At 44.3% G+C, this 23,429-nt stretch overlaps 3 protein-coding genes and 1 long non-coding RNA gene across 7 annotated transcripts in view; 2 read left to right on the plus strand and 2 right to left on the minus strand.

Annotated features, from left to right (window-relative positions):
* ampd1 (adenosine monophosphate deaminase 1 (isoform M)) lies at positions 1–13,411 on the plus strand. Of its 3 annotated transcripts, XM_078949669.1 has the most exons (16): positions 1,884–2,331; positions 2,368–3,331; positions 3,923–4,088; positions 4,167–4,320; positions 7,258–7,423; positions 7,505–7,724; positions 9,183–9,312; positions 10,055–10,249; positions 10,342–10,473; positions 10,746–10,909; positions 11,080–11,206; positions 11,294–11,457; positions 11,551–11,671; positions 12,420–12,593; positions 12,671–12,781; positions 13,036–13,411. In XM_078949669.1, the coding sequence occupies exons 3-16, from the start codon at positions 3,937–3,939 to the stop codon at positions 13,189–13,191; spliced, it is 2,166 nt and encodes a 721-aa protein (XP_078805795.1). In that variant the 5' UTR covers positions 1,884–2,331; positions 2,368–3,331; positions 3,923–3,936; the 3' UTR covers positions 13,192–13,411. The 3 variants fall into 3 exon arrangements, with proteins under 3 accessions (XP_011474975.1, XP_078805794.1, XP_078805795.1); XM_011476673.4 differs by lacking the exons at positions 1,884–2,331; positions 2,368–3,331 and adding an exon at positions 1–364; XM_078949668.1 differs by having other exon boundaries at positions 1,333–3,331.
* Positions 12,700–15,399, minus strand: LOC144993849 (uncharacterized). The gene is made up of 3 exons (XR_013657114.1): positions 15,022–15,399; positions 14,852–14,922; positions 12,700–12,841 (listed from the first exon to the last, which is right to left on the minus strand). It is a non-coding gene; the product is annotated as an uncharacterized LOC144993849 (long non-coding RNA).
* The window catches only part of dennd2c (DENN/MADD domain containing 2C), a 26,239-nt gene continuing 16,918 nt past the window's right edge, over positions 14,109–23,429 (plus strand). The window contains exons 1-2 of one of the 2 annotated variants that reach the window (XM_011476670.4): positions 14,109–14,450; positions 20,729–21,771. In XM_011476670.4, the coding sequence (XP_011474972.2) occupies positions 20,915–21,771 (857 nt within the window). In that variant the 5' untranslated portion in view covers positions 14,109–14,450; positions 20,729–20,914. Of the gene's footprint in view, positions 14,563–20,728; positions 21,772–23,429 lie in introns of both variants that reach the window. The other variant, XM_023956320.2, reaches the window with a different exon arrangement.
* Positions 17,855–20,052, minus strand: LOC111947639 (general transcription factor II-I repeat domain-containing protein 2A-like). The gene has a single exon (XM_023956321.2). It carries the CDS (start codon positions 19,926–19,928, stop codon positions 18,177–18,179), a length of 1,752 nt encoding a protein of 583 aa, XP_023812089.1. The 5' UTR covers positions 19,929–20,052; the 3' UTR covers positions 17,855–18,176.

Here is a 23,429-nt window from a genome sequence, read left to right on the forward strand (position 1 = left end):
GTATGTGGGGAACATTTGCAGTAAGAAGATCCTCTGCAGCTTGTGCTGCTGCTGTCTGGATGTTACATAACCCATTTGCCTTGATACCCGCATGCCCATATCTCCGTGGAGTCCTGGGCACACTCTGACATCCCAGAATAGACCCAGACACATTTCAGGTCCCCATGACATCGGGGCGTGTTCCTGTGGGCACAGGGTGTTCTGGTCACATGACAGGCGGAACCAGCCTAATACTGCGAACGCCCGGATCGGGGATTCACACTTCCACCGTGCCGGGGTTCATCCAGAGCCTGAAAGTCCCGTCCCAGTCTGGTAGGAGCGCCTCGCTGGAGCAGCATCACCATGCCCAAAGTTTTGGTGCCAGGTAGGTCTTGGCAGAACCGTGGCTTTGGACATCAGCAGCAGAGGAGAGAAGCTTCTGGAAACCTTTTGATGCTGTTGAAGACGGAGGAGCAACAGTTTATGCTTTCCATCTTTAGTTTCTCGGCTCAAAATCCTGGGAAAAAACACCTCCTGAAGCTACTTTTAGATAAGTTCCTTCATCCAGGATTCAAACCTTTTATGGTGCAACACAGAAAGGTTTACCCCCCCCCCCTTCCCCCCACCCAGCTGGGCTCTAATGTCCCGGTCATGGATCCATGGATACTCTTGTCATTATCACCGGGTTACCAAATTTAAAAAAATGCTCTTTGGTCATTCAGCCATTTACCAAGAAAAAATATACAAGAGATAAAATAGTTAAAACAAATAAATATCACATGACCACAAAGGATGGAGACCACCTTTTGTTGGCCTCAGATCCCTGATTCATCATCACCCATTTACCCTTTTTTTTTGTTTTTTTGTGGGGGAGTTCATACATTATTGATAATTCAGGCTTTCTTGAAGCACGAGGGCTGATCATGATGGATGTGAGCTCCAAGGAGGTTTATTAGAACGCCGTGTGTTCAGACTTTGGTGTAAGTGGTTATGATGCCTGTTAATCACAAGCTGGTCTGGCCTTTGAGCAGATCTTAGATCAGGTCTTGGATCAGGTCTTGAATCAGGTTTTGAATCTGGTCTTGGATCAGGTCTTTGAGTAGGTGTTTAGATCAGGTCTTGGATCAGGTCATAGATCAGGTCGTGGATCAGGTCTTGGATCAGGTCATTGATCAGGTCTTGAATCTGGTCTTGGATCAGGTCGTGGATCGGGTCTTAGAGTAGGTGTTTAGATCAGGTCTTGGATCAGGTCATAGATCAGGTCTTGGATCAGGTCATAGATCAGGTCTTGGATCAGGTCATTGATCAGGTCTTGAATCTGGTCTTGGATCAGGTCGTGGATCGGGTCTTAGAGTAGGTGTTTAGATCAGGTCTTGGATCAGGTCTTAGAGTAGGTGTTTAGATCAGGTCTTGGATCATGTCTTAGAGTAGGCGTTTAGATCAGGTCTTGGATCAGGTCATAGATCAGGTCTTGGATCAGGTCATAGATCAGGTTTTGAATCTGGTCGTGGATCAGGTCTTAGAGTAGGTGTTCAGATCAGGTCATGGATCAGGTCTTGGATCAGGTCATAGATCAGGTCTTGGATCAGGTCATAGATCAGGTTTTGGATCAGGTCTTGGATCAGGTCATTGATCAGGTCTTGAATCTGGTCTTGGATCAGGTCGTGGATCAGGTCGTGGATCGGGTCTTAGAGTAGGTGTATAGATCTGGTCTTGGATCAGGTCATAGATCAGGTCTTGGATCAGGTCATAGATCAGGTCTTGGATCAGGTCATTGATCAGGTCTTGAATCTGGTCTTGGATCAGGTCGTGGATCGGGTCTTAGAGTAGGTGTTTAGATCAGGTCTTGGATCAGGTCTTAGAGTAGGTGTTTAGATCAGGTCTTGGATCATGTCTTAGAGTAGGCGTTTAGATCAGGTCTTGGATCAGGTCATAGATCAGGTCTTGGATCAGGTCATAGATCAGGTTTTGAATCTGGTCGTGGATCAGGTCTTAGAGTAGGTGTTCAGATCAGGTCATGGATCAGGTCTTGGATCAGGTCATAGATCAGGTCTTGGATCAGGTCATAGATCAGGTTTTGGATCAGGTCTTGGATCAGGTCATTGATCAGGTCTTGAATCTGGTCTTGGATCAGGTCGTGGATCAGGTCGTGGATCGGGTCTTAGAGTAGGTGTATAGATCTGGTCTTGGATTAGGTCTCAGATCAGGTCATGGATCAGGTCTTGGATCAGGTCATGGATCAGGTCGTGGATCAGGTCATAGATCAGGTCATGGATCAGGTCTTGGATCAGGTCATAGATCAGGTCTTGGATCAGGTCTTGGATCATGTCTTAGAGTAGGTGTTTAGATCTGGTCTTGGATTAGGTCTCAGATCAGGTCGTGGAACAGGTCTTGGATCAGGTCATGGATCAGGTCTCAGAGGCGAATGAAAGCTCATGAAGGTCTTATTACAGACAGCTTGGCAGGACTGAACCCACTTCCATTGCAGCAGTTTTCCTGTAAATGTCACTTCAGGGTTGGACAGCGTGTCAGGTTGGTGTCGTGTTCGGCTGGCATCACCCCTCCAGCCCAGAGAAACCTGGTCTCTCCTGGTAATCCTTGTGCTGTCGCTCTGTTGGATGTTTGACATAGACCGTCAGATCCTTCTGATCACAAACGTCTCTGGGGTTTAACCACCAGAGAAATGTTCAAAGGAACCTTTGATTCCCAGGATTTGCAGACGGAAAGACGGAGCTCTGCTTTAGTGTTTGGACTTCTGTTCTGGAGAACCAGCTTTCTGCTAAACTCTCACACATAAACAGGTGTAGCACTTCTGATCTTCTGGACTTGACCTGCTGTGGACGACCCGACAGAAACGCCGGCAGACTCAACACCTTCACAAAGAAGCTGCACGGTCTACGTCTGATGACCCTAAAGCCAAAACAATGAAAACCTCACATCTCAGTTTAGAGTTTAACGTTATGAAGTTATCTAAATCCACCTTTAACACATGCTTCAAGACAAACGTAATATTAAATCAAGAAATGAGAAATATGCTGTTACCTAAAGTTACTGTGGAACCTCTGAGCAGAAAGGATTTCTGAATGCAGAGATCAAACTTTCTGAACTGAGGAGACTTTACAGCCTCATTCTTTATTAACCTGAACCAGGTGTGTGATTCTACTCTATACCACTGCAGATCCACATCCTTACATGGTCTTCATCTGTGGTTTGTATTTGATGGTAAACTGTTGGGCTAATCTGGTATCGTTGTGACTTGAGCGTCTTCTAATCGGTGCTTTCTTAACACTCTCTTTTGGGGATTCATCCTGGCCGCTGGTATTCACCTGACGGGCACTGTCAGGTCAAGAGAGTAAGTACGGAGGCTGGCGGGTGCAGCCGGGCTGAGCTGCACTTTTTGAAATCTGCTCCAAAACGTTGCATGAGACCTGTGTGGTCTGGGACTGAAACGCTGCTCATCTGCAGCCAAACTCCACCGACGGAGCCTCAGCATTGTGTCATTTCAGGTCAAAGACCCTCATTTTTTCACGTCTTTTACTAATCTGAAAATAAAGATCCTCCTGAACGTCAGTTTATGGGACTCAAACGGATTTAAAACAAAAGAGTGAAAGAATCCAGGGTCGGCTCTTTTGATGATGTCTTTGTGTTCAGGTTGTAGGCTTTGTTCTGTAGAGCTGCAGACACATTCTTGGTCCTTTTTGCTCATGCATTTAGTGCACGCGCTCAAACCTGTACAGGTGACTGTGCTGCGCTGGAACGCATGTGCTACAGATGAGCAACCAGGTGTCCATTGTCCACTTATGCCACAGTAGATGTTTCATTGTAGGCGTGTCGGCCAGCAGGCAGGCAGCTCTGAGTGTGCGAGGTGGCGGTGATGCATGGTCGGTCAGATGGAAGGAGACTGCATCTCATTCAAAAACACAAACCTTTGGGGTTCTGACAGAGACCGATGACAACATGAGGGCCATTGCCGAGAAGGTCTTCGCATCGGAGACCAAAGACGAGAACACGCGCGATGAGATCTCCATGTTTGACGTGGCCGAGGACTGTCCGATCATCCACCACGAGATGGCCCACCACCTGCACACCGACGACAACGTGGAGAAACGGTCAGACCGCAGAGGAAGATCGTCAGGACCAGTCGGAGGTTGGATGGGTTCACAACTATCTCATCTTCTGATCAACAGAAAAAGACTCCAGCGCAGTCACACCATCGCTGTAGCCTCCGGTGGTCCTAAGGCTTTTGCCGCCCCTGCTGCACCTGTGGAGATGGACGCGCCCACTTACCTGGAAGTTCCTGATTTCCAGAGGGTGGCCATCCTCGGAGATTACGCTTCTGGGGTATTGTGTCTTTACTCTTCGTTTGATTTAAAGGAATGTCGTTCATGTTTTCACAAAACAGCATTTTGTGTTTTACAAAATCTCAATGATCTTGATTGTTTACAAGAACTGAAGCTGCTTCAACTGTAAACACAACAAAACAGGAAAAATGGTTAAAACAGAGAAAAATGTCATTGATGTTCTAAACCAGAGGGAAAAAAGACTCGTTTATTGGTCAACAAATTGCAGATTTTGCATTTTGTACAGATCAGGAACAGGAAGTAAAACCAAATTCACCACACAAAGCTGTTTCAAAATAAGACAAAAAGTGGGCTATAAAAAGCAGAAAAGCAAGCAAAACAGACAAATACTTTAAATGGGATCAAAGCAACACTTAATCATACAATTAATGTCACAGTTTCTACTATTACAGGAAGTTTCAGGAGTTTAAGCGGAAGTTTGGTTTCAATGTGCTGCTCTGCTAAAATGTCATCTTCAGAAAGTAAAATTATCTTCATAGCACGAAAAATCATCTTACCAAGAAAGCTTTTCTAAAGCAAAATCATCCTAACTTAAGGAAATATTTCTTTCCAGTTAACAGTTTTTCTAGGGAAGACCAATTTTCTCATCCCATCTGCAGATTTTAAGAAATAAACTTCAAATTTTGTCATATCTAGGCTTCTGTTTTTGCGACTGACGGACTTTAGACACAGGACTGATAATCGTCACAGTCAGGACTCTGAACGGTGAAAGTGAAGCTATTGGCTGCAACAAAGCAAAACAAGAGTTTGCATTTAAAAAAGATTCTTTTAATGATGATTAAGAGTTTTTTCTGAGTTTATTTTTGCTGTAAAGCGGAAATTTCTAACATGAAAGTCCACATTGCCCTTCGAAACCAGCCTCCAGTGGTCATTTGGGGAACTGCAGCTTTGGATTCTTCCAGATTAGCTTCAAATTCACCTGGGGGTGGAGTCGGGACAGGCTCCAGCCACCCTGCGACCCAGAAAGGGGCATAGCGGGTTAAGGAAATGGATTTCAGAAAATTGTTTCCAACATTCTGGTCCTTGTTGGGCACCAAAGCTGATGCCTGGTGGACCCGCCACAGTCTGCACTTTCAAGGAGTTGGGTCAAGTTGGAGGCAGCAGGAGGTTTTGACATTGAATTTCACTGACTTCATGTTCCTCCCACCCCGCCCCGCCTAAACCCAGGAGAGCAGCTTCTGCGAGAGCCTGCCAGGGCTCAGGTTTCATGACATTTACGCCGCTGCTGGTTCCTGCTGCAGCGTTACATGACATTACACAATCGCCGAGCCGCTTCTCGTGTGTCGCCACAGGGATACTGAAAAACATTAAAATAGTTCTGTACTGAATGTAAAAAATGTCCCGGAAAAACGAATCTCATAGTGAATCTTTCACACATTTTTAAAAAACATTTAACCAGAATTTGTTTTGACATAATCTTTTGCTTTCAGGTAGATCCCAAATTAAGTTTAGAGCAGCAGCGGCTTGATGCATATTCCTATCAATCAGTGTCATGTTCTAAGTTTTACCATCAACTATTTCAATAATACATTCATTCAACTGTTGTATTTTAGAACCCAACTAAACAACAAGTAATAGTTGGGTTAAAAGTCAGATTAGAGATTTAAAAAGGATTAACAAAGAAAAAATGGGATTAAAAAGCCCACATCTTCAAAAATATTGAACAATTAAAACAAGTTTTACTTTAGAAATGTCACAGAGGCTTTTACCAAAGACACACTTGGGCTTATATCCCGATCTCCTAATGCTCTTTTGGTTCCATTTCTATTAAACTAAAGTCAAACGTAACAACAGTGTTTGAAGATCCATCCATCTTCCAAAAGATTTCTTTTGGGGGTCACAAGGTTGCTGGAGCCTATCCCAGCTACTGTTGAGTGAAGGTGGGGTTCACCCTGAACAGGTCGCCAATCAGTTGCAGAGAAACACACATGCACACCTAGATGCAATTTAAAGATACCGTGAGGCTATAAAGCATCTTTTTGGTGCGACTGTGGGAGGAAGTGAGAGGAAATCCACACGAGCATGAGGAGAACAGAAAGAACCCACCTGAGGTTCAAACCAGGACCTTCTGGCTGTGAGGCGAAACCACTACACCACCATGCCGCCTGCGTTTATTGCTTGAATAAAAGATGGCTTTGTAGAAACTCCTTCTGTGAGCGTGCTCCCCTGGGGGGCGGTGGGGACAAACGACTCCCTTCTGTTGACAAGAAAAAAATAAAAAAAGGACTTTCTCTCCACGTCTGCAACAACACTAGGCCACAATCAATAGTATTACAAAGAGACGACAAACCATTAAAAGCATCAACAGCATGAATGCATTCAGAGACACCAGAGAGAAGTTAGGGATGCATTTCCAGTGGTTTGCCTTTTTCGGGACCGTCTGCAGACCTGGACTGCTTTAAGAGGCAGAAAGGTTGATTCCTTCACTACTTGGAGCTTTTGCCAGTTTTTTGTGGTCTCCAAGTCTACAATTCCACGATCCTGTGGCCTGGAAATGAACCAGAAGTCTCTGCTAAAAACAACGTAGATCTATGCTCACTAGATTGGTGAATATAGACCACAATGCATTGCCTTCGCGCAATTTATCATTAAAATGTAAATTTAGAGTATAAATCATCCAAGTTTTCCTCATCAGAACACAGGGAATTCATAACTAGTTTTTGTAAAATGTTCATATTTCAGAAGTGGGGGACTTCAAAGTCTGTGTTTATAAAAAATAATGAAAGTAGAGAGCATGTGTCTGAATTTTGTTAAAATCCGAGACACTGGATGTCCTGTTCTACATAGTCTTTAAGGGGTTATGTGGAAGTGAGGGAATTCAGCAGAGCATCTCAGTAAGGGGCTGTAATTTACCCTCCATCATCCTCCATGAAGGAAAAATGTAAACCTAGAACCGCCTCCGTCATGTGCCCCCCAGGTGACCATGGATGACTTTGAGCTGTCTTGTAAGGGCCTGTACCGAGCCCTGACCATCAGGGAGAAGTACATGAGGCTGGCCTACGAGCGCTTCCCCAGGACAGCCTCCCAGTACCTACGAGAAATCGAAGGGGAGACCTTCAAGGTCGAAGACCAGCTGCAGCCAGGTAAGGAGAAAAAAGCCTCAGAGTTCAAAGGTTACGGTGTCTGAAAGGATGCTTTGCTTGGAACGCTGAACGTGTCTGCAGTGTTCATGGCTCCCCCAAAGGATGGGGAGGATCCGTTTGACGCCAAGAGCCTCCCGGAGAACCTGGGTTATGTGGCTCGGATGAGGGACGGTCTCATCTACGTCTACAACGATGCCGCCGCTGCTGACAAACACCAGCACAAAGACCTGCCCCACCCGGACTACGACACCTTCATCGACGACATGAACTTCCTCATTGCTCTGATCGCACAGGGCCCGACGTGAGTCCTCCTCAGAGGTCCCGCTCCGGTTCTCCCATCCTCCTGACCGGCAGCAAAGCCCACGTATCCTCTAGAGCAGTGTTTTTCAACCTTTTTTGAGCCACGGCACACTTTAACCTTGACAAAAATCCCGCGGCACACCAGCATCCAAAAAAATAGATAAATAAAGAAAAAGAAAAAGCTCAGTCTGTATTGATCTACAGCCGCTCTGCAATCTCACATGCATTTTTGTGATAAATGTTGCAGAAAACGCTGGAAGCTGCAGCTGTTTTTTCTAAAAGATGTATTAAAAATTCAATCAAAAGATTCAAAAACTGTTGATGTGTGTTCGTTGTTTTAAGACGTTAAGAGGAGAGACTCATTGTGCGCTAAGACAGTCACTTTACTGCATCATGGGAGATGTAGTGCCCGTAATCCGCCAACCGCAGAAAGACCAGCGTCTTTGAGCTTCATGGTTTTGTTCACTTGTTCCAGTCTGATACCAGATTCTGTGGAAAGCTACACCGCTAAAGACGAGCTTTAGCTGGTATTTTTGTTAGAACAGAGAGACTTTTTTTGCGCTAAATCGAAACAAGGAAGTGAATACTTTAACCACTTCTGATTGGTCAGACTGATGACATGTGATTAAGCCTTCAAGAATGATTGGTGGAGACAGTTAAAGGGGCGGGACTTTTCCTTACACAGTTATAGCTGCAGCTAAATCGCGGTATCCCGTTATTCTTATCAAAATGTCTTTAATAGAATCAAATAAACACAAAGAAAAAATAATTTTATTATATTTCATATTCTTAACTTCTCAGTGTTTTATCAGGGCCTGTTTGGATGAACACAGAGCTGATTTCCTGGAGATGGTAATTGCTTTTAGATCAGTTAATGAGGGCAATTTCTCACGGCACACTTGACCATCTCCCACGGCACACTGGTTGAAAAACACTGCTCTAGAGAACATGTCTAGATGTCTCCAAACCAACAGGGCCTTGTAACCAGTGGTTAAGGGGCGGGGCTCTGGGAATCGTAGTTTTTGGTGGATTTAAAACAATTTTAAATGGACTTTTTTTTCTCTAGTAGTCAGAAGGAAAGAAAAAATTATTTTCAGTAATTGAATGATGGACAAACAGAAGAAATATTTGGCACAGATCAGATAAGATCACATGTAAAGAGTTTTTCCAATAAAATATCAGATTTCAATGTTGACTTTTTACATCAATTTATAAGTGTTTCTCTAACTCTTTAGTTTTGATGTCAAATCTTTACTTTTAAAATAAAATTTTGTTTAAAATTTCCAAAAAATGTTGTTTTTTTAGACGTATTCTGGATGTTCAGTACTTTATCGCTAAAAAAACCCATAGAGGATTCTTCACAACCTAATCTTTTTGACTAACTCGGTTTATTCTGAACTTTTACACATTTTTATGCCATCATGAATGTTTAAAGCCTGAGCTAATCTTTGCTTCGCAGTAAGACGTACACTCACCGCCGCCTCAAGTTCCTCATGTCCAAATTCAACGTTCATGAGATGCTGAATGAGATGGAGGAGATGAAGGAGCTGAAGATGAACCCCCACAGGGATTTCTACAACTGCAGGAAGGTATGACGCACAACGGAGTTTTAGGGCCACCAAAAGAAATAAATCAATAAAGTTAGGACATTTAAAGTCGTAAAGTTACAAGAAAAAAAATCATAAATTTACAAGACGAGATTTTAACTTGTAAATTTAAGGCTTAAAATCTCCCAAATTTAGGAGAAAAAAAGTCACAAATTAAGGGGAGAAGAGAACTCGTAAATTTACAACTTAAAATCTCGTAAGTTTTCTCATTAATTTACAAGAAACGTACAAAATTCTAATTCCATAAAGTTACAAGAAAATGACAAGATGTTAAGTCGTAAATTTATGAGAAAATTTTGGAGTTTTTTTCTCCTAAATTTACGAGAACATTTACGAGATTTAATTCATAAATTTAAGAGATTTTTTATCTTAAAATCTTCTCTTAAATCTTTTTTCTTAAAATCTAAATAATTTTCTCGTAAATGTATGAGAAAAAAACGAACGGATTTATGAATTAATTCTCTTAATTTAACAGTTATGAATTTTTCGCTTACATTTACGACTTAAAAGTGGCAATTTAAAAAAAGAAAGTTTGTAAACGGCCCTAAAACTCCGCCGTAATGACGGTCTTCAGGATTGTGGAAAAGGGTTTTCACACTGATTCAGCTCCACTCTTCCTGGCTGGGTGGCTTTGCAGTTTGCCGCCCTCCTGTGATGACTCTACGTATTACATCGACCAGATGTGGAGTCCTGGCTTCACGCTTCAGTCTCTCTGTCCCTGCAGGTGGACACCCACATCCATGCTGCCGCCTGCATGAACCAGAAGCATCTGCTGCGCTTCATCAAAAAGTCTTACCGCGTCGATGCCGACCGCGTGGTCCACAACCTCAAAGGCAAGGAGGTCACCATGAAGGAGCTGTTTCAGAGCCTGAACCTGCATCCCTACGACCTCACCGTGGACTCCCTGGACGTGCACGCTGTACGAAAGTAGACGACCAAAGTGGGCCAATGCAGGCTACAATCACCACTTTATCTGCGAAAACGCTCCGTCTTTGTTTTGTTTTTCTGAAGGGCAGACAAACGTTTCAGCGCTTTGACAAGTTCAATGCCAAGTACAACCCAGTGGGCGCCAGCGAGCTGCGTGACCTCTACCTGAAGACAGAAAACCACATCAGTGGAGAGTATTTTGCCACCATCATTAAGGTAAACGTCAAATGTGAAGAAAATAAGAACGATAGCTCTAGAGCAGGGGTGCCCAAAGCCAGGCCTCAAGGGCCAGTGTCCTACATGGTTTCCAACCAACCTGCCATTGAAGCTCTTTATAAACACACCAACAGCAGATAAGGTAGGGTTCCTAGAAATCCAGGCCCCCCTTGCCTGGATTTGGGCACCCCTGCTCCACAGATTCGGCACGCTTTCCGGCTAAAGCTTTGCAGAACAGATGTAAAACGTAAATCCACAAATATGTGCACCAGGAAGTAGCCAGTGACCTGGAGGACGCTAAATACCAGTACGCTGAGCCCCGTCTGTCCATCTATGGCTGCAACCCCAACGAGTGGACCAAGCTCTCCGGGTGGTTCGTCAAGCACAGAGTCTTCTCCCCAAACCTCAAGTGGATGATTCAGGTTCCCAGGATCTAGTAAGATTTCCATCATGACTCTGGGACAGATGGAGGGCTGTTTGGGCTGTAAACCACTGCCTCCGGTTCCGGCCGTATGAGCCGGTTCCTGAATCTGTTTGGTCAGAAATGTAGGGAAAACCCATGGCATGTGAAGGGTTCAAGGCTTTGTGTCTTTTTCTTTATCTCAGTGACATCTTCAGAGCCAGGAACTTTGTGCCCCACTTTGGGAAAATGCTGGAGAACATTTTCCTTCCCGTGTTCCAGGCCACCATCGACCCACAGTCCAACCCGGACCTCAGCATCTTCCTCAACCACGTAAGGCAGAACCAGAACCTCTCAGCTCTGAGAATCAGCAGCTTCAGACGAAGCCTGTGACACCGGCGGCGTCTTTCTGCCGCTCAGGTGACGGGCTTCGACAGCGTGGACGACGAGTCCAAACACAGCGGACACATGTTCTCCACCAAGAGCCCCAAACCAGAGGAGTGGGACATCGCCAAGAACCCTTCCTACACTTACTACATTTATTACATGTACGCCAACATCGCAGTTCTCAATCAGCTGCGCAGGTAAGTGACATCATCCGTCTGCACGCCTACTTGTTTTTCTTCACCTTCCTGCCGCGTTTCCGACCCCCATTTCTTTCCTGTGCTGTTCTCCAGACAGAGGGGAATGAACACGTTCCTGTTCAGGCCTCACTGTGGAGAGGCCGGCGCCATCACACACCTGCTGGCTGCCTTCATGACCGCTGACAACATCTCTCACGGCCTCAACCTCAAGAAGGTCAGAGCTCAGGATGAACAAGGGCGCAGAAGTAATGAAATTCTGAAAATAAAAGGTTCTTTAGCTCCATATAACCATTTGAGACTCCTTTCACATTAGAATGATCCAAACTTTCCTCAAAAACCCATTCGAGCTCGGTCCATGTTTACCACCCTGTAGTTCATCATCTTTCCACTGGGGGCAGTAGATGGGCTTTTCCTGCACAAATCTCAGAAACACTGTAAAAGTTTTGCCATTTTCAAAACTTAATGGTGAGAACAACTCGTCTATTTTTATTCCTTTTTTAAATTAATACTTGCTGTATCGAAAAAAAATGCAAGATTTTTTGATAGATAATTCCTAATTAAAGTTAAACCATGTCAAAAAAGAAGTGGGATTAAATTTGAGACAGTGGGCAAATAAAGTGATTTTGTCAATATTTTTGCATCTTAAACTAGCATTGTTGTAGCAAAAACAAATCAAGCAAGGCATCGTCATTGATATTATCTATATCTCATTATATACATATTGTTGCAAAATGGTCTTTGTGGATTTCAGAAAGGGTTTTTGTATTTCCATAAAAATATTAATTTTCTGTCAATTCTTTGAGGCAGTGGGCTCTATAGGGTTAAATATCACTTAAAGTCAGACAAGTCAAATGTTCTCATGCTATAAAGAAGTACACAAACTTTCTGGACTTGCTTTGGGGCTAAAAGAGCCATCAAACATGTCTGGGGCCACTTGTCACCTCTTGGTTTGGCCCATCCAGAGTCCTGTGCTGCAGTACCTGTACTTCCTGGCCCAGATCCCCATCGCCATGTCCCCGCTCAGCAACAACAGCCTGTTTCTGGAGTACGCCAAGAACCCCCTGCTGGAGTTCCACCAGAAAGGCCTGGTGGTGTCTCTGTCCACCGACGACCCCATGCAGTTCCACTACACACGGGTCAGGACTCAGAGCACACGCATGCTCAGCTGATTGACACTGTCACTAAAGAGGACGTGTGTGTCTCTGTGGGACAGGAGCCTCTGATGGAGGAGTACGCCATCGCGGCGCAGGTCTTCAAGCTGAGCACTTGTGACATGTGTGAGATCTCCAGGAACAGCGTTCTGCAGAGCGGCCTGTCCCACCAGGTAACGGCCAGAACTTTTCCTTCACGCTTTCTGTCCCACAGAAAAAAGACGTCTTTATTCCTGCAGACAAGAAAGAAAAGTTATTCATTCATACTTTTTGCATGTTGTCTTATCTTTATCCAGCTTCCATTTCAAACATCAAATTTACTTTTTTGTGATTTTGTGTATATATGTATCTTGTTGATTTCAGATCTTGTCTTGTTTGTGATGAGAAATGATTTTTATTGTTTTTTTTTGGTTCGTCCACACTTTAGGAGAAGGTCCACTTCCTGGGTTCAGATTACCTGAAAGAAGGTCCAGAAGGAAATGACATCCGTAAGACCAACGTGGCTCAGATCCGGATGGCTTACCGCTTTGAGACGCTGTGCTACGAACTCAACCTCATCAAAGAGGGCCTGAAGGGCGAGTGAAGAGCTCGACCTTCAGGGTCAGACGCCTGATGGAAGGTTTTCAGCTTTTAAAACCAGTGAAGCCAAAGAAAAAACAGATTTCCTTTGGAGGAAGAAACGTTTACAGTGTTTTCTTCACTGTTTTTATTTGTTCAGTGAGGAGAAAAACAGGAAAATAAAAATGTTTGTAAAAAACTTTTTTGGTAGTGTTTCTCATGAATGGTGTCTAAAAAGAAAAGACAGAGTTTTCTTGCTTTTATTCTTCATTTGAAAGTTCTGCTTTTTACTCTGATGACAAAAAGCAGAAGTCTAGAAATATTTCAGCATTTTCTGGAAGTTTGGTCATGGATGATTCGCGTCACTTCAAAACACTTTGGAAAGATTGAAACTTTGAGGGGAACACGAGACAAAAATATGGAATTGTGTGTTTTTGACGGTGCGTGGAGTCTTGATAGGACAGCTGCTTGTTGTGTGATGAAGGAGGTGATGTGGTGAAGTCCTCCCTGTTTGGAAGATCCCAGAGGACTTTCCCACACAATTTTTAGTCAAACTGACCGTGAACACACCCGACAACACCGGAAGTTACGAAAGAGGCTTTAAAAAAAATCACAAACTCGTTTTTCTGACTAATGAACCAGGTTCTAAAATTTACTACAACGTCGTTGCAACGTTAAATCTATTTAAAAATACATTTTATTAAAGATTTATTTAATAGGTTATGGAGGGGAAAAAAGATTTCTCTGGGTCATCCGAGTCATTAACTATAATTGAATATTTCATAAAAATTCTGGAAAAGTTTATTGACGTTTCATTGCCTTTAGCTATATATGTGTATGTTAATTTTTTTTGCTACACTTTAAAGACGATGATTAAGTTTTAAATGAGTAAAAATGAAATATTTCAGCTTTAAAAAAGGGAATCGTTGGTGCTTTTATTTTGGAACCCGTAAGCGGAAGGAGAAGTCGTTTTGAGAAGCTGACGCGCAGACCGCCCGCGAGACTTTTCTGCCTCATCTGCTTTTCCACGCGGCGTTTTTGCGTTTTTTCTGCTTTCGTTTAAAAATGTGCGCGTCTCGCGGACCCAAAGTGGCCGTTTGTGCGGACTGAGCCCCCAGCGGAGTTCGGTGCCGGTTTCGAACCCGAGGCCGTTTGGACTTTTCCCCCTGCAGTGCTTCACGCGCAGCGATGTGGCCGAGTGGACTTTTCCTGTCTGTGCGGGATCGTTTGCGGGAGTCGACGGCGGGTCAACAGCAGCACATCGGGATGTTTTGAGCCTCGCGGGTGAGTGATGGCGGAGAAACGCGCGTGCTCGTGAACTTTGAGTCGTGTGGGTTCGCTGGGCTGGACTGTTCCATCGCATCACATGAGAAAATTAGGGGGGAAAACTTACAAAGTAAGTGTATAAAGTTTCTTTTTACGTTACATTTTGTTTCATTAAATGTAATTTCTGTATATTTTGTAAATCTACAAACTTTACTGGATACAGAATTATTATTTTGTCTCTAAAGTACAAAAACATCCCTTATTTTTCCTCTTTTGATGAACAGCATAGAAAACTGAGGTTCTTGGGTCAGTCATGCAGTCAGATTGGGGCTTTTATTTTGTAAAGTGCTTGTATAGGAGTCATGTGCAGGTGATCCACGAATGTTGGAGTTCATGAGTGGCTGAAGGGAAGGCAGTACCTGTGCAGGTGTGGAGCCGTTTTACGAGCGTGACTTCAGTTTACCGGTACATGCTGTCATCAGGTGAGAGTCTGCAGGCAGACATTTTCAAAATAAGAGTCTTGGTGATCAGGTGTGGATCAGACAGATCCATGCTGACTCATCCTTTGATTTGTCATGCAGCTCTTTACCTTTTATTATGGGATACATTGCCACCCCCGCTGCAGTCTTGCAACACCAGCCCAGGACATGTCCCATCCTGCAGAGCGTGTCTGAGCCTGCTTGTTGTGGCTGTTCTGAAGGTGGAATTAGGCCTAATTTAACGGCAGCTTTCGGCTCTTTTTGCTTTCTTCATGACCGGATCGCCGTCACCACAGTGCGACCTGCAAAATGAGACCTGTGAAGTGCCAGAACCGGGGCGTGATCATCCAACACAGTCACCAAGTCCCAGAGATGTTTTCCAAAGCAACTGAAACCGTATTTCACGTTGATCTGGTTCCCGTGGATGTTTTGATCTAAACATAGCTGAAATCAGGGCTTGCAACTGCATGCAAATCTCTCCACACCATAATTACAGACGGTCTGCTGATCCGTCTTCCTGCAGCTCAGGAAGCGCAGCTCCAGCCTTCCTGTACCAAAGCGCCACACAAAGACGGGTCCTGCAAGTGGGTCAGTGTTTGGAGTTTCTTTGTCGTGTCCATGGTTCTGCTGGTGATGCCGCTGCATTCCGGGGCAGACATACGTTAGATGTGGGTCAAACTAAACAAAGCGTCATTTACCAAGCTGCACGCCTCCCGTCGGTCTGCAGGAATGTCACTTATGGAGGTCACATCACGAGCTCCAGACTGGCGTCCTGATCGTTTGGGTTAGGTCAGGCGACCACACGGACACTGGTATTGGTGAAGGAACACGCCCCAGTCATGTATATCCAGACCGTCACGTCAGATTTTTTCCTCGTTTTCTCCTCCTGCCATCGCCGCCGTCTGTTATGTGCTGATCTTTGGTGATTTACAGCGTCTCAAGTCGTTTCAAACGCTGGTTTTTCCGAGTCCTAAGTCAGTTTCATTTATGTAGCAGAAAAAAAAAAGTTCAACAGCAGCAACCAGCATCAAACCAAAACCTAAACACAGATGAAAACTTCCAAAGGATCAGCTAAAATTGAAGATAAAAGCTGAACCATCGATCATTTCCGTTAATAGAAACGTCATGATCTGTTCTGAAAGCACTAGACGCCGTTGATCCGACACAAAGGAAGAGACTTTCTAAGATGAGGGGCGACAGTTTGAAGCATTTACTACATTTGGTCTTTGCAGACATGATATGATGTCAAATCAGGATCAGCTTAAAGTGAATTAAAAGCCGGATTGAAAACTCAAAAGTACACATTGTAAACTGGAAGGAATTATTATTCAGAATTTGAAAAAGAAAACTGTAAACTGAAAGGCTGAATATAAAAATGGTTAAACTTAGAAATCTTGAGTTGTAACAGCAGCTGTTTTGTTTTTTCGTTTCTTCCCTTCTTTGCTTTCGGTCCTCAGTTTACAGTTTCAACTCAGACTTTTCAGGTTTTCCCTGCTGAGCCTAATTCTATCTGGGGGGGCGGGGCTTTGAGCCCATTGGCTTCTGGGACAGTATTCCCGTCGGGTAAAAGAGGTTATGACATCATTTCATCCGTGAGAAAACTGTTGGAACAGATGTTTGCATTCGTTAATGTGGCCGTTAATGACAGCGCTGTCACATTAACCCAATGAATCATGGGAGATGTAGTGAAGAAACAGTGGCACTGATGCCGGACTGTTATTCTTGCTGTAACGAGAGTCCCTCTGAGCCATGTCGGCGCTGTGAAGTGAGGACGTTGCCCACTTCTGATTGGTCGGATTGATGATGTAGACCAGTGTTTTTCAACCTTTTCTGAGCCACGGCACACTTTAACCTTAAAAAAAATCCCGCGGCACACCAGCATCCAAAAATTTAAAAAAAGAAGGAGAAACTCATAGTCTGTATTGATCTACAGCCCCTCCACAATCTCACATGCATTTTTGAGATAATTCTTGCAGAAAAAGCTGGAAACTGCAGCTTTTTTTTTCTAAAAGATTCAATAAAAGTTAAGTTAGAAGATTTAAAAATAGTTTGATGCGTGTTCGTTGGTTTCAAGACGTTTAACAACAGATCTCCGTATGCGCTGTCACTCTCACAACCCAATGCATCATGGGAGATGTAGTGCATAAAACGGCCGGAGATCGCGTCTCTGAGCTTCATTGTTTTGTTCACTTGTTCCACGGTCTGATACCGGATTCTGTGGAAAGCAACAGCGCAAAAGACGAGCTTTAGCTGTATTTTTGTTAGAACTGAGCGACTTTACGAGCTAAATCGGGACAAGGAAGTGAAGACTTTAACCACTTCTGATTGGTCAGACTGATGACATGTGATTAAGCCCCTCAAGAATGATTGGTGGAGACAGTCAAAAGAACGGGACTTTTCCAAAATACAGCCGGAGCTGCAGCTGAATCGTGGTACGGTCATTCTTATCAAAATGTCTTTAATAAAATAAAATAAACGCAAAGAAAAAAGTATTTTACGATCTTTTATATTCCTAACTCCTCAGTGTTTTATCAGGGCCTGTTTGGATGAACAGAGAGCTGAAATCCTGGAGATGGGAAATGCTTTTAGATCAGTTAATGAGGGCAATTTTCCACGGCACACTTGACCATCTCCCACGGCACGCTAGTGTGCCGCGGCACACTGGTTGAAAAACACTGATGTAGAGCAGGGGTGGGCAATTAATTTTTGCCGGGGGCCACATCAGAAACCTGAATTGTGCAAGAGGGCCACTAACTTTCTTCCGTTGTAAAATGCTTTTAAAGTAAATATTTTTAATAGCTGTTACTGATATTCAGAAGAATAATGCATTCTGTAAAGTGTAAATGTTTATATCAGGGTATGTAAAATTGTGGTTTATAGGTCAAAAAGGAAAACAAAAACAATTATTGAATCTGTGCAAATGCCACAGGAGGCAGGTGGTTCCAAAAAACTAAAGGTTTATTTAAATAAACAAAAGGCACTGCAGGGCAGGACAAGCAAAACCAAAGCAGAAACATGAACTAAGACTTGACAAAGCTAAGAACTGACTTGACTAGATGTGACTTGGCTTGACTTGAAAATGAAAACATAGCAACCTGAGAGGGGGAACATACCATCACAGTTATCAGTTTTTAACTTGTTAATCTCCCCAAAAAATGAACAACAACAAACTTAACAAATTTATAGAAATAGAGCAACACATCAGTATTCATATGTATTGTGGAACAAACGATAACTTTTAATGTTTTCCATCCATGTTACCTCTTCAGTGAGAATAATCCAGTCTGTTCTGGGCTTGAACAAGGGCACAAAAATCTGGCTGAATGTCTGAAGTGGCAATGCGAAGAACAGCTGAGAGGTGGTCATCAGTCACAGAGGATCTGTGTTTGGATTTGTTGAACTTCATAACTGAAAATGCCTGTTCACAATGGTAGGTAGAGCCAAAGAGGACCAGGATCTTCTGAGCATGCCTCCTCAGGTGTGGAAAGTTCTCCTTTTTAAGGGAGGAGTAGAAGTCCAGCAGTGACACTGACCTGAAACGCTCTGCCAGGAGCATATCAGACTGCAGCTCAATGAGTTCCATCTGAACTTCACTTGGTGCATCATCCACAATGCAGTTGAAGGGAGAAGAAACCACATGCATTTCACTCTCAAGAGTTTTGAAATCTTGAAATCGCCTTGAAAACTCTGCATGCAGTGCTTCTAGCATGGTTGAGTACTTTTGAAGGTGACCCTCTGGTCTTTTGGCTTCCTTTAGTGTTGGCAAGTGTGTCAGATTATTGTCCTTCACTTGGCTTGAGAGAAACTGCAACTTTCTCATAAAAGCCTTCACTGCACTGTACATCTCATGCACAAAAAGCCCCTTGGACTGCAGTTTGACATTTAGTTGGTTCATTAGTGCAGTCACATCCACAGCGAATCCAAGGTCTGCCACCCAGTCTTCATCTGAAAGTTCTGGGACGTCATGACCTTTGTCAACACAGAAATCCTGAATCTGGCCTCTCAGGTCCCAGACACTTTTCAGCACCTTGCCAAGGCTGAGCCACCTAACAGTGCAGTGATATCTTATGTCACCATGTTCAATCTCATTTTCCTCCAAAAATGCAACAAATTGTCTGTGATTTAATGCTCTCGCTCTGATGAAGTTAACTGTTTTGGTGACAACATCAACAACGTGTTTCATTTTTAACACTGTCTTACACAGCACCTCTTGATGTATAATACAATGCAAAAATGTCAACTTCTGCACAATTTCTGTCATTTTATCCTGCATTCTCTTTAAAAGTCCAACATTTTTTCCAGTCAGATTTGGACAGCCATCTGTTGTCACACCTACAAGTTTGTCCCACTTCAGTTCCAACATGTCCAAACATGCATTTACCTCTCTGAACAAGTCCTGTCCAGTGGTTGTCCCTTTCATTGATCGCATGGCTGCCAGCTCCTCCGTGATTTGAAACTCTGCAGTTATCCCACGTAAGAAGATGAGTAGCTGGGCGGTGTCACGTATATCGCAGCTCTCATCCAACGCCAGAGAGAAACAGTCAAAGTCAGCCGCTCTGCTCTTCAGCTGAAGCTCCAAGTTTCCCGCGATGTCCTCAATCCGCCTCGCCACCGTGCGTCGGGACAGTGAAATGTTCTCAAACGCGCTCTTTGTCTCCGGGCATATCAGCGCAACAGAGTCCAGTAAACACTCCTTTACAAACTCTCCATCAGAAAACGGCTTACTGTTCCGCGCAATTTTGTGAGAAATTACAAAACTTGTCCTGACGGCTGCATTTCTGGGTGCGTGAAGTTTTGTCAAAAGTCCCTGTTGTGTTTGGAGTTTTTGGAGCAAAGCTTCAGACTCCTTTGCACGTTCTTCATCAGACAGATTTCTGTATTTCTCTTCGTGCTTAGTCGTGTAGTGTCGATTCAAATTATAATCTTTAAACACAGCGACCTTCGCACCACAGATTAAGCACACTGCTTCACCTTTAACTTCTGTGAAGAAATATTTGTCTTTTTGAAAACACGACATTCCTTATCAATTTTTCTTTTCTTAGAGTGTGCTGACATCTTGAGGGTGAGCTGGCTCGCATCATTTGTTGCTGTTGACATTCACTCACGTATGCGCAACTGTCGTAAAGCAATGCTTTTCAAAACAAAAGTCCACATTTCAAAATAAAAGCAAAAGGACGGCAGATGTTTGTTTGACTTATGTTCTTTATGACGGGCCTCTTGCAGGCCGGACAGAGGCGTTCGAAGGGCCGGATGTTGCCCGCGGGCCGTAGTTTGCCCAGGTCTGATGTAGAGGATGAAACCTCTAAGAATGATTGACAGAGACAGTTTAAGGCGGGGGGTGAGACTCCAGGCCTCCAGGTTCCTGTGGCCAACGTGTTTTCCAACCAACCAGCCATTGAAGCTCCTTATTGGCTAAACACACCTGATCCAGGTAATCAGCAGCAGATAAGGCAGGGTTTCTGCATGATCTGCTGCTGATATCTAGCAGTTGACCAAAGTTTGGACACATTTTTATTCTTACGAAATAGTATTGAATGAAGATGAAATGCAGAGAAAAAAAAGTCTTTGAAGAACCTGTGTATTGCTAAATACTCAGGGTGGGACTTGGTCCTGTTTGAATGAACACAGAGCTGAAATTCTGGCAACGGTTAACGTTTTTTAGACCAATGAGGGGAAATGAAATGATTTCCCACGGCACACTGGCTGGAAAACACGGATCTACGGTAAATCCTGCAGAAAACTTAAATGTCTTCCTCGTCTTTTCCTAATTTCCTCGCTCCTAGGCGATGAGTAACTCTTGTTTTTGTCTTTTTTTAGGTTGTTCCCAACAGGACCCCAGGAGGTCATGGCGGTCATTCAGCACCAGGAGATGCTTCCAGCAAACCACTGATCTGGGACGCTGCTTTGGTGATAACGCCCGGATTAGCAGTTTTCGTGTTAGCCTTTGAGGGAAACTCCTGATGCTTACCCCTGTGGAGAACTGAGACTCGCCCCACCCTCATCATGTTGGCTCTGAGACGGGAACAGAGCAGGCGGGGCCTCGGAGAGGCGGATCGCCTGCAGAAGGACGCCCCCCCGGCCTGGCAGCCGCAGGGCCGGCCGGCGGCACAGCCGCCCTCTCAAGAGCTGGGCATAAACATCCGGGAGAAGATCTCCAAGTGGGAGGGTCTAAGTCAACATAGCGGCGGCCAGGACGGGCGGGTGAAATCGCACCCTTCCTTCGTTTCTCGGGTTCATCCTGGAAATCTCCCGGGGAAGACGGGAACGCCGGAGAGCCGCTGGGAGGAGCCTCATCCCAGACAGAACCACTGCCGAGGAAAAAGCTTGGATTTGTGGGAACATCCAGGAAGCGTCTACGGCGTTCTCGATGTCGCCAGGCGGACGTCTGAACCCACAGAAAAAACGAACACGAGGTTCTCGACCACATCGGCGGGACCCAAAGGACCGTCTCCTCCAACGTCTGGAGTGGAAGCTAACTGCACCTTTTCTGCAGCAAAGCAGTTTTTCAGCGGAGAAGCGACCTCCGAAGCTCAGGGGAAAACCGCCGAAGACCGGGACGACGGCATGCCCGCCGGGAACTTTTACACCTCACGGGGGTTCTGGCGGAAGCTGGAGGGGAACCGGCTGCTTTGGGAAAAGGGGGAAGCTGCGGGTGAAGCTCCTGGCCCCCCCAAACCCCGGCGGACATTCAAGTACAGCGTGACCAGCAACGGGCACGCCACGCCGCTGAACGCCACGTCTTCGCCAAACAGCCGCTGCAACGCCAGAAGCAGGAGGAGGGGGGCAAAGCCGCCGAACTTCCCGCCGCCCCCCTGTCCGGTCATAAAGTTTGACGGACTTTCGAGGCATCAGAATAGCAGGTGGGTCAGAACACGCATGCACAGACATGGCGCGGGTCTGAGGAAAACCGTCCCGCTCATTGAATTGGAAGATCCTGACCCACATCAGACCCTCAGCTGGACGGATTCCTGTCTGTTTACGCAGCCGCGGCTGGACTTCCCTGCAGGTTCTGGGAGGTTCTGCCAGAACTCAATCACTGGCCCCAGTCCTGCTGTGAAGTCACATGATATCTGGCAGCCATTGTCTGGTTGTGACCTAGTTTCTCAGCAGTGAAGGGCCGTCCCCATCATCATCATCATCATCATCATCATCATCAGCTGCAGGCGTGCTCACAGTCAAAGCAGGAGGAGGTGGTGTCTGGGTTAGGGCTCCATTGTTCAGTACTTTATGTGGTATTTACATGGTCAATGTTTTAATGTATCTCTTGTGATACTTAAGGACAGGGTAGGTACAAAGAAAGTACCTTGAATATACTTATTGTGTTTCATGGTACTTACCACGTATAACAAAAGATGAAGTAAACAAACTAGCATGAAGGAGTGCCCAGAATTTATTTTCTACTCACTTAGTAGGTTTGTGTGTTTCATGAGATTCGCCATGTGTAAGAATTTCTGTGGTACTTGATTGTGTTTTTCATTAGAATTAGGGCTTCACGATATGAGGAAACGTGCGATGTTAGTGATTAATACTGCGATGATGATGTAACTTGCAATACATGAACAAGTAGCAAAACAACCAAAAACACTTTTCCATTTCACTACAACAGTTTAATTTAAGTTAAAATTATTCTCCAAACGAGGCGAGCGTCTAACATCAAAGGGCTCCATCCGATTGGTCGATGATGTAAAGGCGTCCATCCAATTGGTCAAATGCATAAATGGATTTATTTGATACATTAAATACTTCAAGCTGCCATAAGATTGTTTTTGCACATATAGGCTAACCATTTATCGCAATTTCCGCCGTCTTTTACGATATCCGCCAGGGGTTGACATAGCCCAGAAATTTGCACTGGCCCACAGGGCCAGTAGTTTTTGAAAGTCACTGGCCCGACACCGCGCACAGCGAGACCCGCCGCTCCGCAGGTGCTTGCAACTTTAGGGGGGTCCGGGGGCATGCCCCCCCGGAAAATTTTAATATGGTGCAATTTGGTGCATTCTGGTGACATCTAGCACTTATTTATACACTTTTCAATGACTAAAAATAGAGCATATCAAACTTAAATCTGCTCTAGTCTGTTTCAGATGTTTTGAAGAGAGCGCTGCAGTGTAGTAGGAAACACTAGTTCAGAAGTTTTCATGCTGCTTCTAATCACTGCTATTTCACATTTGTTCCTAATCAATAGTTAAGAAGTTTTATTGACTTTTTTGCCCTGACTGCCTTAAGGTTCTGCGTTTTGTTACTGTTGCAAAGTTACATTTACTTTTTAGTTACTTTAGTTACCTAATTAAATTAAATAATTGAAAAATTAAATACAATTAAATTACTGAGATCATTCAGCTAACTAGAAATACTTACTGCTTACAGTGTTGTAAAGAAAAACAAAATTAAGTAGTTTGACCTTATACTCCATTTGAGTCTGAGATTCAGGTATTTGGAGTTGCCTTTGATTCTTTGACATTCAGCTTAAAGCTTAGTGCATACAGTTTCATCTTCAATGCATTCATTAAATATCTTG

Source organism: Oryzias latipes, chromosome 7, assembly GCF_053564925.1.
Source record: "Oryzias latipes strain Hd-rR chromosome 7, Olatipes_Hd-rR_3.1".
In the NCBI taxonomy this organism is placed as follows: domain Eukaryota; kingdom Metazoa; phylum Chordata; class Actinopteri; order Beloniformes; family Adrianichthyidae; genus Oryzias; species Oryzias latipes.